Here is a 15,694-nt window from a genome sequence, read left to right on the forward strand (position 1 = left end):
TAAATCTTGGCCTCGTATAGAAATTATTAGTCTGCTTGAAGAATGACGACACAGAGATATGGAATAAGCTTTTGAAACAAAAACACAGTAGCCTGATGGTCGTCAATATGGTATTCCATACATAAAATCAGAATTTACAATTTTTTCTGTATCTCAAGGTTGAACATACCTAAAAAGTTTCGAGTTCCCTTTTTCTCGTGCACGCGAATGTTTGTAGCTCCAGGTGGTATGAATATCAATGGCACGTATCCTAGAACATCAGTTAGCATATTAAAACAAATACGATGTTAATTTAATGAGGAAATTGTTGAACGCGGTTTCAAATTGGCAGCAAACTACACTTGGACAAATTTTACTTACACCCAAAATATTACGTGAAAATATTGATCGGATAATTTCTGGAAAAATGTTCAAGTTGAGTTGTGCTAAATTGTTATGACCATTCGTTTAGTGAGAACTGTCAAATAATTTTGGGCTGATTCAACATTCAAGCATGAGTCGTAGAGGCCTACTTTCAAACATAATATTGCGTGCCACAATACATCGCCGGCCTTGGGCAACTGCCACATATGCAGCCTCAGTGGGCCTCGCACCTTTCCCTAGGGATTCGTTTTTCACTTCGAAGTTTTGTGTAATGACGTCAACAAAATTAAAAATTGCGCACCGTGCCGTGGTTCCGTGAGCAATTCTCAGTTATCAGGTGCTCAAACTTACCGGAACTGTAAACGATTTTATACTACCTCGTTTTGACTTTCGTGTACATATATTTGAGTATTGCTCTCTTGTTTTTGTTTATTATCTAATCAGCATGGGCCCCGCGCAATTCGTTTCGCATAGGGCCTCGTAATGATTTAGGCAGGCGTGTGGGGCGTCTCACCTTGTGCTGGTAAAGAACATGCGGAGGAATTTTAAGGGTTTACAAAGAGTTTATTATTTGTATAGGTCTAGGCAACTGATACAAATAAACAGCGCTTAACAAGACAATCGAAGTGCCTAGACCCTAGAGCAAATAATCTCTGGATGTGCGATGGCACCCAATGCGGTCGTTAATCCTTAGCGATCCGACCGCATTTCATTATCGAATAACTCAGACGATGCGTCTGTATACTTTCACGCATGAACTGTTGTCAGAAATTTAGCAGGTGACTGCATACGATCAGCATCTACCAATTACCCTATCGTCAAAGCGAGCAAATGTTTGTTAAGCTGTTGATGTTATCGCAGTAATATTACATCCACGGCAAGCTTTGAAATATAGAAAAATGATTGTTGTAACCTGAACGTCTGAGGAAGACCAACTTTGGTCAGACTAAACGTCCCATAAATGGGTGTGCAAAAAGTGCGATACAAGACTTGGGTACCACTGAATAATTCCTGCAACAGTATCATTGCAGCTGGGAGACGCGGATACATTAACTAACACAAGAGGTACACGCTACCTATGTCAAAAATAAGAAAAATGTGTATTTAGTTCTCACCCGTTGGCAATTTAGCGCTCACGAATCTCTTAACAAGATAGCAAGATGTTCCATCGCCACCGCATTCACCGCACACATCAAGTCTGAGGTCTGAACCAAGAAGCATGTCGCACCCAACAGACTAGAAAAAGTGTATTGGTGAGTTGCAAGTTGTATATGGTTTACCAAGTAATATTATCCACTGTATATTATGTGTGTGATAGAGAATGGGGGAAATACTACTTAGACCTACTTCACAAGTTCCATCCACGCACACGTCAAATCGATTAGGTCTGCAAGGAGTACCATCAAGAACTTTGTCTGCGAGTTTGAGAAAAAAATTGCCTGTTTTAGGCTGACAGTACAGTTCGCACGGATTCGGTGCTGATTCTAAAAGTAAAAATAAACATTAAAAATGAGCAACGAATCCTTCCGGTTTGTAAATGGAAGTTGAGGTGTACCCGATGAAATAGGCTGTTCATCAAATTCTCGAATTTTTATGGTATGTTTTATGCTTTATATTAGACCAAAATCGATCCCGTTATTTTCGAGTAACATACCGATATGGTTCAATTTTGGTGACGTGATAGTGGGTTCGTCCTATCGACGTGCTACGTGTATTTTTACGCTTTCAATAAAATACGCTGTTGTGTTCGGGAGAGTATTCCGACATGAAAATAGTAATAGATATATAGTATTTACATAATGTTTGTGCAAATTTAGGAAGAAATACACAGCACTTTGATTTCAATCCGTTATTTCAATCCGTTGCAATGCTAAATTAGACGCTGGTCCCATTCAAGTTAAAAATGCGTAGTTAAGTATTTGACGACTAATCGTAAATATACGGACGACTGTAAATGACTTATTTTGTCCCGTACAAGTTATCGGTCGCCATTGTTGAAATTCCAGGAGAGCTACCAGAAACGTGCAATGATATCACGACACAGGTGCCACGCGTGTCTTGAATAGTTGATATGACATAAGATGAAACCAGTTTGAGCTACTGAAATCCGATAACACGCGTATATGTATTCATGGTATGAACGCGTCTAAATTAAATTTACATATTATTCTCCACGGATGGATCGTACATTTGAGTTGTTTCTAATATCAAGTGCTTTTAAATTTCGCATTTGCAAGAAGCAGCCGTCATAAAACGCCATTAAATATGACGAATTTTCCAACCGTGTACGCCAGCTGTGTATATTTTTCAAAGCTCACAGTCATTCATTCTAGTATCTCCCATTGTCGTAAATAAATTTCGTTCTTCGCAGATGTTAAACCCATTATTTCTCATAAAGCCCCAAAACACGACTATGGAAGCAATGTTTTGACAAGTGTCGTCAAGGTTGATTAAAAACAGACATTACTGTATGTCTGCTTGCAAGGTTCAAGATTACAACCCAAAATATATTTGAAGCAACGAAAAAGAAACTTAGTAACAAACAATTATGACCATGATATCATCATTTTATGTGTAACGAGCGCTTTATGTAATGTATGCTTGCTTTGGTTCTATGTGTTTCGCAGTTCTCTCGCAAGCTCTATTCAGAACAGGCCACAACGATGAAACTACTACGAAATGCTTCATATCCCAGCAGATTACCCAACGTCGCCACATCATGTTGGCATCTTCGTGTGAAACCAAACTTGACGCGGAATTTACTAAAAGCTTCTACCTAAAGGTCATTGATCTCCCTCCATTCCTCGTTGACATTTTTCGGAAAGATTAAAAATTAATTTTGTTCTAGGGTCTTATTTCTAATTTAAAAGCGTCGTTCCTGAGAGTTATAAGCTAACTGCTGTGATCGTAGATCCAATCAAAAAATGCACTTAATACTTAACTTAGTACATCTCTCAAGATCACTAAACCGAAAGAAGAAAACCAGCATGAGACAAAAATTAGTTCGATTACTCAACCTCAAAAAAAAAATAGCTGCTTTGTTTACTGGCGTCACATCACATCCGTTCTTCCCTTTATGTATGGGAAGACCCAGGACTTTGTCGGAAATAGTATTGTGTAGTATTTACTGACAACGAACGATGAAATCATATCGGAAATTCTCATGGTATCGCTTGAAACATCAGACTATCACAGAGATGTCAACGACAGACTAAAGAGCGCTGGGAAATTTATAATTTCCGAATTTACAGATTAGACGAATACGCTTTTTATCGAAGAAGCCATTTTATAATTATGATGATACCGATTAGAAAATTATTGTTATGATAGCCTCAACAAATCGAATATTAAAGCGATCTATTAAAAATATCTTTTCCTATATTTTTACCTGACGAGAGTTCGCACATAATCCACATACGCACATGGATTCATTCCTTGACGACATTATGCAATTTCCGCATAGACAAACATTCGCTTATCATTTTGATGGTAGCATCATAACAACAATATACGGAATTAACACCTAACTATTTTCTCAGTGATCTGCACTGCATTGTCAAATCAGCTCCATTTGAGTAGGCCTACACAGTGGAATTTATGCGAGAAAACTCCAATATTCGCATACGGTGATACTATTTGTACTTTTAATTCATACGCAATTTATTTTATACTTCAGGTGCCGATAGTTAGAAACTAAATGCTTTTTGTGGTAATATGATAATTAATTTTCTTGCCTACACACGTCATTAGCGGTTACGAGCGCATAGGTTTATACTCGAGGGAGATTCACTAATAGCTCTGAAGTTGTTTCATTTTGTATTGTTTTGCATATGAAGACTGACCCAGACCTACTGTTATTCGAAAACAACCGTGTATTGAGTTGATGACTTTTCAGCTCTAAAGATTTCACTCTTAGACAAATTGTTATAATGGAAAGGTTGAAATACAAGATGTTTACTAAAAAATTGTACTGATATCATCATTCTCTCCAATTTTTTAGATTTTTCAAAAAAGTAAAGTAAGTTATTTTAGTTCATGTAAAAATATTTTCAGTGTGATCGAATAAACCTTTGCAACACGCCTAACACTCGTGAAATAGAAGGCAGATCAATTATTACATGATTTGGTTTGTTAGCGTCTGAAATAAAATTTGACATTCTTCACCTGAAATGCTTTGCACTATTCCAAAACTTCATAAAAAAAAGTTTAGTAGACACTAATTCTAGTTTGTTTTAGTAAAGCATAAACGTACCTCCAAGATATGGAACCCATTGATACTTTTTGCCCGTGTGTGTTTGGTTATTATGCTGTGAACACTGCAAAGTGCGAAAATCTTCGGAATTCACTGGACAGTCCTGAAAGGTAAAACACGTTTTTTATATCTCATCCAGTAGTTGATTTAACAAATTTCTTAGATGCATTGCCCAATACTGTGTTTACATGAATGTGGCTTCTGATCACCGTATAAGGTCATTTCAATTGAGGAAGTGGTTCAAGGGTTGTTATTTGAAATGTGTGACAAACCCCTTTGGGTTTCACATTACCATGGTGAAAGTATACGATGACAAGATCTGTCTTATTTGGCTATACTATACAAGGCCTAAATCTATTTTCTTGAAAGAAAAGCAGAATCGGAAGAAATATATATATCCGGATGCAGGATCCCTGTGACCTGATGATACCACAAGTTTGCCAATCAACAGGTTACGTCCGATACCATTTGTTGTAATATGGTTTCAACTGTGGATAAAACGTCACATATTTCATGGGAATTTCAATCAGGTTCCAGCCACTATGAAACCACTGCAAGCTTCGATAACATGAAAACACTTCGCTTCGAATCCATATGGTCGTATTGCTCCCTCCAGTCTTTACCATAAACAGTATTTATTTATTTGTATTTATGCTTTCATATTTATATTTGTTTTGGTTGACGAATCAATAAATCTCTTTGTATTATTTGTATATGAAGTTATTGCGTCTCTAAAGATCTACCGGTGAAGATAACATTATGAGTCTATTACAATTATCAATAGTCCATTGCGTTTGCTTCATTCAACATAACAAGAAAGCAATGCTCAAATATTTGGACACGGAAGCCAAAATGCAGTACGGATATGCAATCCAACACAGTAGACCTACGAGTTACGACTCACGATTTCGCTTGACCACAAGATAACAAACGAACGTGTAACCGCCACAATGCCTACAAATAAAAGTGTTAGCCTTTTAGCGAGAAATGCAATCCTTAACCACTGAAAATTTATAAAAAAAATTGGTCTAACTCTAATAATGAAAAATAAAAGCGACAACAATAATAACAACAAGAAACAGAATACCGCAAACAACAACATAATAATAATGATAACTATCCATAAGTACATTTCGTGTTTAATAATGGTTATCAAACAATTTACTTCGTAGTACTAATATTTACAGACGAGAGATTCGAATCCACGCCTTTTTCCAAGTTACCTTTTAAGTCGTATAATGTACAATTTCATGGAAAGATAAGAAAACTGGAGAAGATTCGTCAAGAGCCACAATATTTTTCTCCAATCACTAACTCGGAAGCAAAGAAATTCAAGTAGGGGCAATGAAAGGGCGAGTGATAGCTGTGTACTACGAGTAAAGGCATTGTAATTTTGTGGCTGAAAGTATCAGCAATCTCGCAAACGTAATGTGGTTAAAATTGTTTTTTTAGATTGGCATGTAAGAATGTCAGAATTTCGACATTATTTTGGATTCAGACGGTTGGGTAAGGGACGTTACAATGGCAGCTTTGCTAAAATGAGCTCAGAATTAACGTCAAGTCGGTGGGCGGTGAAGCAAGCTACACCCAAGGCGTACATCGGTTGACATTCACTTCTGTATTGCGACCAAAAAAAAAACAAGAGGAGATGATTGGATTTGAAGTGTAAGTGCCACCAGATATTGTATATGACAGCAACATCCACTTGTTCCTGATCCGCGTGCTCGTGTGTTCTTCAGAGTCATATATTTCAGGCATCGAAGCGACCGACACGATCTGTTGTTAACTTTTTCACTTAAGCAAAAAGCCGCCGCACAATAGCAGAACGGTGACCGTACATTTGAACCCACGTACATTTGAACCCATGTGTATATCTGCGGGTTCAATTTATATACGGGGGCTAAAACCCATGGGTTAGGGTTAGTATGGGTTCAAATATCCGCAAAACGAAAAAAAATTCCATAGGTGCAATATATGCAGGTGCAATTGTCGTGGGTTCAAATGTACGGGAACCTAGCAGAACACCATGACAGTATGAACCTTGAATAAAGCAAGATACGAATAGCCAAGATACGAATGTTACCGAAGCCTCGGTCTGAAAGTAGGCATGTCGAGGCTGAAGTCCATTTCACGGAGTGCTAAATCTCCTCTCTATAACAATTTCAAAATTGTCTATAAATATCGCTGTGATTGAGAAATGCATCCTATCGTTTTTTTTCGCTGACAGTTTCTCGTATATTTCTGGCACAAATTTGTTGATTCGCGAGTCGCGACGTACGGGTGTATCTAGCGCACAGTTCTCTTTGGTTCACTCATACGCAGCGAAAATCCTACATTTTCCATCATCGAATAGTCGAAGATTTTTGACGATGACCATTTCGAACGGTCGAGATGGAAACGTTCGTTTGGAACGTTGGTTCCCAACCGCGGACCGCTGGCGGCCTAAGAATTTTTTTCCGCTCCGCGAAAAATTGTGTTTTTTTGCCAGCGCAACCGTTTGATTATCGAATAAGCAAAATTATGTTTATTTATTAGGATATTTGTATTCCGTCGTTAAATTTGGTGTTTTTCAAGTATGGTATTGATTGCCCCAGCGATGTTTCGACATTTTCAGGTATCAAACCGCGAAGGTATATTCGATGTCAGTGGTCCGCCAAGGTATAAATGTTGGGAACCACTGATATAAAATACGGTCGAAATGGTAACGGTCGTGTTGAGTTAATATTTTTGTTACTTATGCACACCAATTACTTTATTTTTGCCTGTCGAAGGACGCACTTCTACTCATTATGAAGACAGATTTTAGAGGGAAGTTACACTATTTATTGTACAACTTGAGATTTCAACAAGCGTGAACATTTTAGAATATTTGGTAAAAACATTTTACATGATCGTCGCGTAACTAACGATTTAGATTTGGCATCCAACTTTTATTTTGACCTTGGGGGTCAATAAACCTCATTTGTTGGTTTACTTAGCAACCGCATCAACTGATAACTAATGGCTAAAAATCCATTATGTTATTGTCAAGCAATAGGGCAAAGTAAGGAGAGTTGCCTGTTTATTGTGGAATACGACGGCTTCGTGACATAAAACCACAACCCTGATTTTCTGGGTTTCACACGCATGCTGAATGTTTTTGTTTGAGAGTCCAGGAGTAGTCGTCTTTCAACACTGGAGTCTGGACTTTGTTTAACTTGAACTCACGTGCAGGGTCTACGTCTAATCAGTCCCACAAAATAAAAAAGGAGTAAAATTAACTAACCTCTTTTTATGAATGACATCAATGCCATTCTTGTATATATATGTATAAAACGGATATCAAATTTTGATATTTGTATCCGTGAAACGAATTGAATATAATTAAAAAACAATATTTAAATGTATTTTCTCAATGCCGAAACTCAAGCTAATGAAATAAAATAGCATTCTTGATAAATGTCGCGAATGATTTCAGATATTCTAAGTTGGAAGTTGAAAAATCCAAAAGAAGGAAAACACATGCTGTCATTAAAAAGTATTATGACGATATGCAAAATATCATTTAAACTGTAGGGCTACTTTAAAAATGAATGGATGAATCCGTATTCAAATGAAATAATTTGTAAGAAGTATGTGAAAATAATTTTATTTCTATGAAAAATATATTTACAGATTGCGCTGACTGATAAGTGTCTAAAACAGTGGTCATGCATAATTTATGCAAATGCATTAAGGCAATATTTCTTTTTGCTTGATGTTACGCAATATTACTAACTCACAATCTTTATTAAACTAGGATAGGAAGAACCAATTCTGGCATCACTCAACAGAAAAGGAAGGACAGGATTCCCCAAATAGATGCAAACAATTGAATACATAATTATTTAAGTTAAGTGGTATAGAATTGAATCGGCCGCGCTCCCAGCTTATGACATCGACATACCTTTCTTCGTGAGTGCAAGGAAACCAACTAAAAATTACAAAGTTTGTCCTCACGTCAGGTCGTTCCTTTTTAAAGCGGTTGAGCGTAGAGTTAAAAGGCAAATACTTGAAATGCTGTACAGACCACACACGATCAGCATTCTCAAAATCACAATGGCTCAAGTCGCGCCGAGTATACTTAAGCGTCATACCAAGACACTTGAAAACTTTATAAACATCGTTCGATGATAATTTATGGTAATATAGCGCGTAACGAGATCACTTGTTGCTGCATCGCCGCCAAAACATTTTTTTCACGAACATTAATTTGTCTCACACGTGTGGTATGTTTTTTTTTGGATTCCAATAAATGAATTTATATTTGAGAATGTTATTTCTATAACCTTCTATGGTATTAGCTTATATTAATAGTTTTTCAAAAATTCATGGTGGGGGTCTTGTCATGAATATGATTCTATTCAGAGATCACATTTTTAACGTCGTTTACGCTGGAGTCTCTTAAAGCTAATCTATGTTTCATCTAAGGCGAAAGGGATATCTGGGCATATCAACAAATCTTTAATAAATCGAATACGTCATTGTCAAGGTCATCTCCACCACTGAGGCGGATCACTTGGAAAGTTTTGCATTGATTTTAATATTCTGAATTACGATTGATCATAGAATGCAAAATATCTCGGTCAAGTCAAATCGAATGAGTATCAAAAATTATTGTAGGTAAATAATTTCAGTGGGCCACAATTTCAAAATTATTACGTTCTTTCCAAACCTGTCTATTTAAGAGAGGATAAATTGTTTATTTAGTTAAAAATAAACGATATTTATCAAATATCCTTCTTACCCTTTTAATTTACCGAAGTTAGGCACACAATCTTATTGCACTAGAACACTACTGCTGGAATTCAGATTCTATTGCGTGTGTTGGGTTGAGTGGGTTAAGTATATTAAAACGAAGTCCCCAGGTTGGATTTTTTTTATTTAAATTATATTAAAATCACGCATATTGATCAGTTCCGTCAAAAATGTGTTTTAGCATTCCACAAATTTTTTCATGTTTTTTTTTAGAAATATTTATTTGCACGTCCTGAAATAATACATCTTCCGAGTTGGTGAAACCTGACACGTCGTAATTATGTCTCAAAATAGCGTCCCGTGAGATTTTCATCGACTACATAATAACACGAGTGCTTTAAAAGCTCTCGCAAAATTTTAAAATATGAAGGGTCTAGCCGTCGAAACAAATCGACACGTTCCTGGGTCAAGTTAACCGTAAAACATTTGGCATATTCCGGAAAACAAGTATTCAAGGATGCATATTATTATTTGCAAAGCATTGCTCTCAAGTAATGTCACCTTTGTCTCTGTCAACACAAACATCTATCTTTAAATCATTTCGATACGAAGATGTTTAACTTGAAATTTGGAATGTTTGATATTCTATTATTATGTATCTTTGAAGTAAATAAGATTGAAATGCAGAATGTATTAACCACTACTCTGTAAAAATTGACACAGTGTTGAATTTCCTTTTTTTCTAGAACATTACCTTTTCGTTTCGTTCATGGATACGCCGAATATTGATAATTAATGAGAAAAGTTATATACACTCAATATCATTCAAAATGAATTCTTGAAAATCCTATTTTCTCTTATTTATATAAGAGATAAAACGAAGCGTGTTTTTCTCCACTAATGGCATTCGAATTTTCAGCTTTGGATCTGTACCAAAATAGTAGTTTGTTCATACCTGAATGCTGCAAGATGTATACATCCGCCGCGGTCCATCACATTCCACATCATTACCTCCTCTCAATCTGTAAATAAGTAAGAAACATCAGTTTTCATGAACTTTGAGCAACACGGTCAACTGCATGCCACAAGTCACTGGCTGCGGTTCGAGAAGTTATTTTGTGAAAACTACAGAGTCATTGTAGTTTAATGAACCGAATAAAAATAAAAACCTCGTGGATATTTAATGCATGTTAATCACACTGTGCCGTGTAGAATAACGGATGCGAAGGTTCTTCAAATTTTTATAATAAATTTATGGAAGTAGATTCATGGAACTATAACTTTATTTCATACATTTTCTGATAATCAACCTGGGAACCAGAGTGAAAACTCGACACTCATGACGTTTACTATATAACTTTGGGACGCACGACGAATGGATATAACGCAATCTTCATCAAATTTTAAATCAAATTCACTCCAAGTTGTGACAAAGATAACATCATAGCATACATATACATGATCATGTATACGGCGAAGTGATTTAGTTGACAGAATGTAAGATAATCTTAACGCCCAATTCGTCATTGCAAAAAGAGCTAACCCGTGTCATAGGATTTTTGTGACTGGGTTGAGTTGTTTGTCATTTACCGAACACACACGATATAGGACAAAAGTTTCGTCGATGGCTTTCGGCATGGAATGTTCGAATCAACAGTATATTGATGTGAAACCGACATTTATACTTGGTAAACAAATTTGCTGTATAAAATATTTACTCATATGCCTAAGTTTACATCCTGTTTGCTTAATGGATATATATGTTACCTGGGTGAAATAATTATCACATTAAAATGAAAAATGCTCCCACCCAGGACGTTTTTTTCAATGCATAAACACAAATTAAGATAATGTTGCAAATCCCATAATTAGGAAATAAATCACTATTAGCGCCCTGGCTTTGATGGATCGACTGAGAAAACACGACTTACGTCAAAAAGAGTAATTTTATACTATGCAAATTCCATTATTAGTGCAATCTTTCATAAACATCGAGATAAAAATAAAATGTCAGAAGGTGTTAAAATTTGATCATATTTTCAAAAATAATAAAGCTTCTTTGTACAACGATTACACAGCAGGTTTATAATCCAGGAGTCTAATGCTAAAGTTACAAACTTCAGGATTTCATATGGATTTAATTAAAAGCACAGAAAGGAAAGGAATAAAGCGTACTTTCGTGAAATTTGAAAAACTTCTAATGCCCAATCCAATATTAAAATCTCTATAACAATTGAAATAGGGAGCCCTGTAGATATTAATTGCGTGTTATATCATAAACAACATATTTCATTTGTTCTAAAGCAGGGTTGTCCAACCTTTATGGCCGAAGGGCCACATGTAGTTTACAATGATTGCGCGGGAGACTTGACATGATAGTTATGGTCTAGTTTTCACTACACCAACTTCAGGTAAACAAAAAAACAAACAAAACCCTCACACCAAAATTATAAGAACAATGAAAATACGAAGATACAGTAAAGTCAAAAGTTTTTACCGCACATAGATATTTCAATGTGAAGTATGGCACTGCTTTTATCCAACAAGTTTTCAATATTCTGTGCGATGGACGATGTAGCAATGCAAAGCGAATTTTTTATGTGACTGTCAGAAATTAGTGATCTCATGGGGGATTTGACCTGGTTCATTCGTGAAAAAACTTGCTCGTACAAGTAAGTGATGTCAAATATTGAGGTCATGAAAATTGCCTCTCCTAGCTTCACAGAAGAAAGGCAGTAAAACAGGTTGAAATATATGGCAGACGAAACGTACATGCCTCTCGCGCGTTTGAACGACGAGGAATAATTTTTTTTATTAGAGGTTTCAATGATGGCTTAGATTTGTGGAAAAACATCGGGCGTCGATTTATTATGAATTTATTATGAGCAATATATGAACCTGTTCTGAGCGCAAACACCCCACATACACGAAAAGGTTGCCGTACCGATTCATCCAAGTATTTTATGATAACCAGTACCGGATGTACCAAAACATTATGTAACGAATTTTGACCAATCTTCAGACGACAGAGATACACCAGATCCAAATTTAATTAACATGACATTATTCTGTGCGAAGTGCATCCAAAATCAAACGTTATCCAATCGAAGACAATTGAGTTGTTTCAAACCTGATGTTCGATTGCAAAAGCACGGCTACAACCTAGCTACAACCAGGAGAGTGCAAACAAAAAACCTCACATATAACAACTAAACAAGCCTAATCAAATATCAAATGTCTGTCTAATGGACCTGTAGAGTAAATTTCCTCATGTGTAATTAATACTAGCAACGGGAAGTGGATATAATGTTTACAAGAGTCATTTATTTAAACTTCAATTTACATATATTAATTCAGATTACTGTGGATTTGGTTGGAGTATAAATTTAACAGCTCGAGAGTTCTGATATGAAATTACCAACGCACAATACACGAGTTCACTATATTTATCACACATCTCAGGAAACGCTACCTATTCATGTTCCAATAATTCTGCGGAAACCGTCTATTACCTTCTAACCTAGCGTAGGTGATGTCGGAATTAAAAACCTCTCGCGCTGTAAGTGAAACGATTGATGACGTATTTAGAAAGACGTTAACCACTGAGATTTGTCGCCCAATTTCGTAATATTCGAGTACCCAGGTGCTGAAGTACTGACAAAACAAATTGAAATTTGGTATCAATTTTAACGAGATATCAATTAAGGAGCAGATCATGAAGTACCAATTATGAACCGCATAATTCAATTACACTGATGACGATTTACTTGTGCTTATTCGCGATATACAATGCCCTTTTGCAGTAATTTAACGGAAACGTACATTAAAACAAAATGTACATATTATGAAGCAATTGCGCAAATTTTGTCCCAGGTCTATTCATTTCATGCACAATGCACAGTTTGCAATCAAAACTATATATCAAGAATTTTAATCGTCAAATACAGATCTAAAAAAAGTCAATATAATGCGAAACAGTGACTTTTAAAATTATGACAGACAATAAGGTAATTTTATGAGTGATTAAAAAAAGTTGGCATGGAATACCTACCTGTGCGAAGTTATGTGAGATTATTGAATATTTTATAATCGTCCTTCAAATATTTCGAACATTTCCGTTTATTCAATAATATATATTTCAGTTGTGATCTACAGTAAACCAACACATGTGATTATGTGGTGCAAAGCCGTGCAATATTTTTGTCTATTATTGAATCAAAGAAAAGAATGACGAATTCGCAAATCATTGATTTTCGATGTAAAAAAAAAAACAATTTTGGTATAAAAATCACAGCCACCCTTTCCATTATTCGTAAGGTAAGTTAGGTACCAGACATTGTTCAGCACATTTTTCGACAAGAATTGATTTATTTGCAAACATTAGTACAATAGTGTGAAGCTGTCTTTCATCTTGACACAACGCATGTTGCCATTGTCAATTGTTTGTTTTCACATCAAATAAAACAGAGATGCTCGCACTTTTAAGAAGTATTCGCTGATGCACGACGTAGGAAGCTTTGATCAGCATTTAATTATGCCCGGTTAATTTTTCCACACCATTTTCTAGGCACAAATTATGAAAACCAACAAACATCTAAATGGAATGAAAACACAAGATCCGCGAATATGAAAGAAGTATACCGCTAGTTATGTTTGTCTTCATTATTTTTCGCTCTTCGCCCTAATAAACACAGATTAGCAACTAAAACGGCAATAAAAACAAACGTGTGAAACGAACATATATACAATGTTTTAGGCGCTAAATGAAGCGATGACAATCTGGATATTTGTGTTCGGTCCGAGTTGTTCGAGAGAGCAGGTTAAAATGACGTCGTACTTATTCCAGCTCAAAACTATCCCATGTCTATATAATGTTGTACGTAATAAATAAATAATCAGCAGGTAAAGGATTATAATCAGGGAAGAGTAAGTTCACTCTTTTTTTCTTGTTTCCCTACCTATGGCTCTAGAATAGATTATAGAAATCTTTCATCGACCTTGACATTGCACTCACCTTCCGTACAATATCTGACATATGCTCATATTTATTAAAGTTGCACCTTTTTGGAATGTTTACTTGGAAATACGGCTGCATATAGGCTAGGCCAGTTTCCGATTATTATATTACTTGTTCATTGTTAACCCATCAAGAGCAACACAATAAAGTGATATAATTATGTTCTCTGCAATACGATTAATTTTTTTTCTAATAAATAGTGAACACGGTTATTGACTTAACGATGAAGATGCACTGGAAAAGTTCAGCAATTTTTGTTGTTTAGGAATGTCAGAGATTTATTTACACAAGTCAACTCATCCCATATTTGTCCAAACATTTAATTCAAACACATGTATTTATGCGTTCATAGTAAATAGAGAAACTGCTTGTTAGAATCGAGCATACAACACAATCTCCATTCTAAAAACTGTGGAATTATTCGTTTCATATTTCAGAATATTCAGTTTTGAACAATAGTTAACAATAATTCTCACACTACTACTACAAAAAAAGTGTGCGTTGTGTAGTCATTAATCTGCTTTAAAGTTTTTATGTAAAATAAATGTTTTTGCGAATGTAAATAAATTTTTTGCAACTCCAAAGTATATGTGAATCAAGATGGCGGTCACTGGAACGTAGTATGTGTACCAGGTTAGGGTTAGGTCATAATTTCAGGTACCAATACTACGGGAGTCACTTCGCTAGTCCCTGAACTCTTAATCGAACTAAAATAAGGAAAATTGGAATACAATTATGGTCTAACCCTAACCTGGCACACATACTACGTTCCGGTGTCCGCTCTCTTGGTTCACATACTTCGGGAGTACCCAATATAGTATGATTAAGAGAACGACCGGAGGGTGGAAAACTCAAAAATATGGACAAAACTAAAATATTCCTTCCCAAATCTAATCAGATTTGTAAAAAGCTGTAAACTGAATTGAATAGCCAAGTTTGAAACTGGTACAAAACTCTTGATTTTCATGTCCATGAGGTATATACGAGTATAAAACGTGATTTACCAAGCGTAAACACAGATGCGTCGGCGTGATGTTCCTTAATTTCTTTGATGACGGATTGAGAACATCGAAGTCACAATTGTTAATTTTAGCACGAAATAGCGAGTTCACTTAAATGGACGACAATGATATTTTTAAAAAGGGTTGAATGTTGATGCTATTAGTAATATAGCAAATAAGAACAAAAGTTTACTAGCCTATTCCGAAGACATTTTCTTTCCATATAAGTTACGCCTCCTCCACAGCTCCTGCTGCATGAATGCCATTCGCTCCACTCTCCCCACCCGTCATCCGGCGGGTGCTCATCAAAATCGTGATTTTCTATTGTCTGAAAAAGATTAAAAC

General features: G+C 35.8%; 1 protein-coding gene across 3 annotated transcripts in view; it reads right to left on the minus strand.

Moving 5' to 3' along the window:
* Positions 1 to 15,694, minus strand: part of LOC120348254 (papilin-like) — a 32,845-nt gene that overhangs the window by 9,253 nt on the left and 7,898 nt on the right. For all 3 annotated transcript variants that reach the window (XM_039418363.2, XM_039418364.2, XM_039418366.2), the window contains exons 2-7: positions 15,547 to 15,677; positions 10,287 to 10,353; positions 4,616 to 4,718; positions 1,711 to 1,847; positions 1,479 to 1,599; positions 170 to 250 (exon numbers count right to left, since the gene is read on the minus strand). In XM_039418363.2, coding sequence (XP_039274297.2) covers positions 170 to 250; positions 1,479 to 1,599; positions 1,711 to 1,847; positions 4,616 to 4,718; positions 10,287 to 10,353; positions 15,547 to 15,677 — 640 coding nt within the window. The remainder of the gene's footprint in view (positions 1 to 169; positions 251 to 1,478; positions 1,600 to 1,710; positions 1,848 to 4,615; positions 4,719 to 10,286; positions 10,354 to 15,546; positions 15,678 to 15,694) is intronic.

The sequence above is a fragment of the Styela clava genome, chromosome 1 (assembly GCF_964204865.1).
Source record: "Styela clava chromosome 1, kaStyClav1.hap1.2, whole genome shotgun sequence".
Classification (NCBI taxonomy): Eukaryota; Metazoa; Chordata; class Ascidiacea; order Stolidobranchia; family Styelidae; genus Styela; species Styela clava.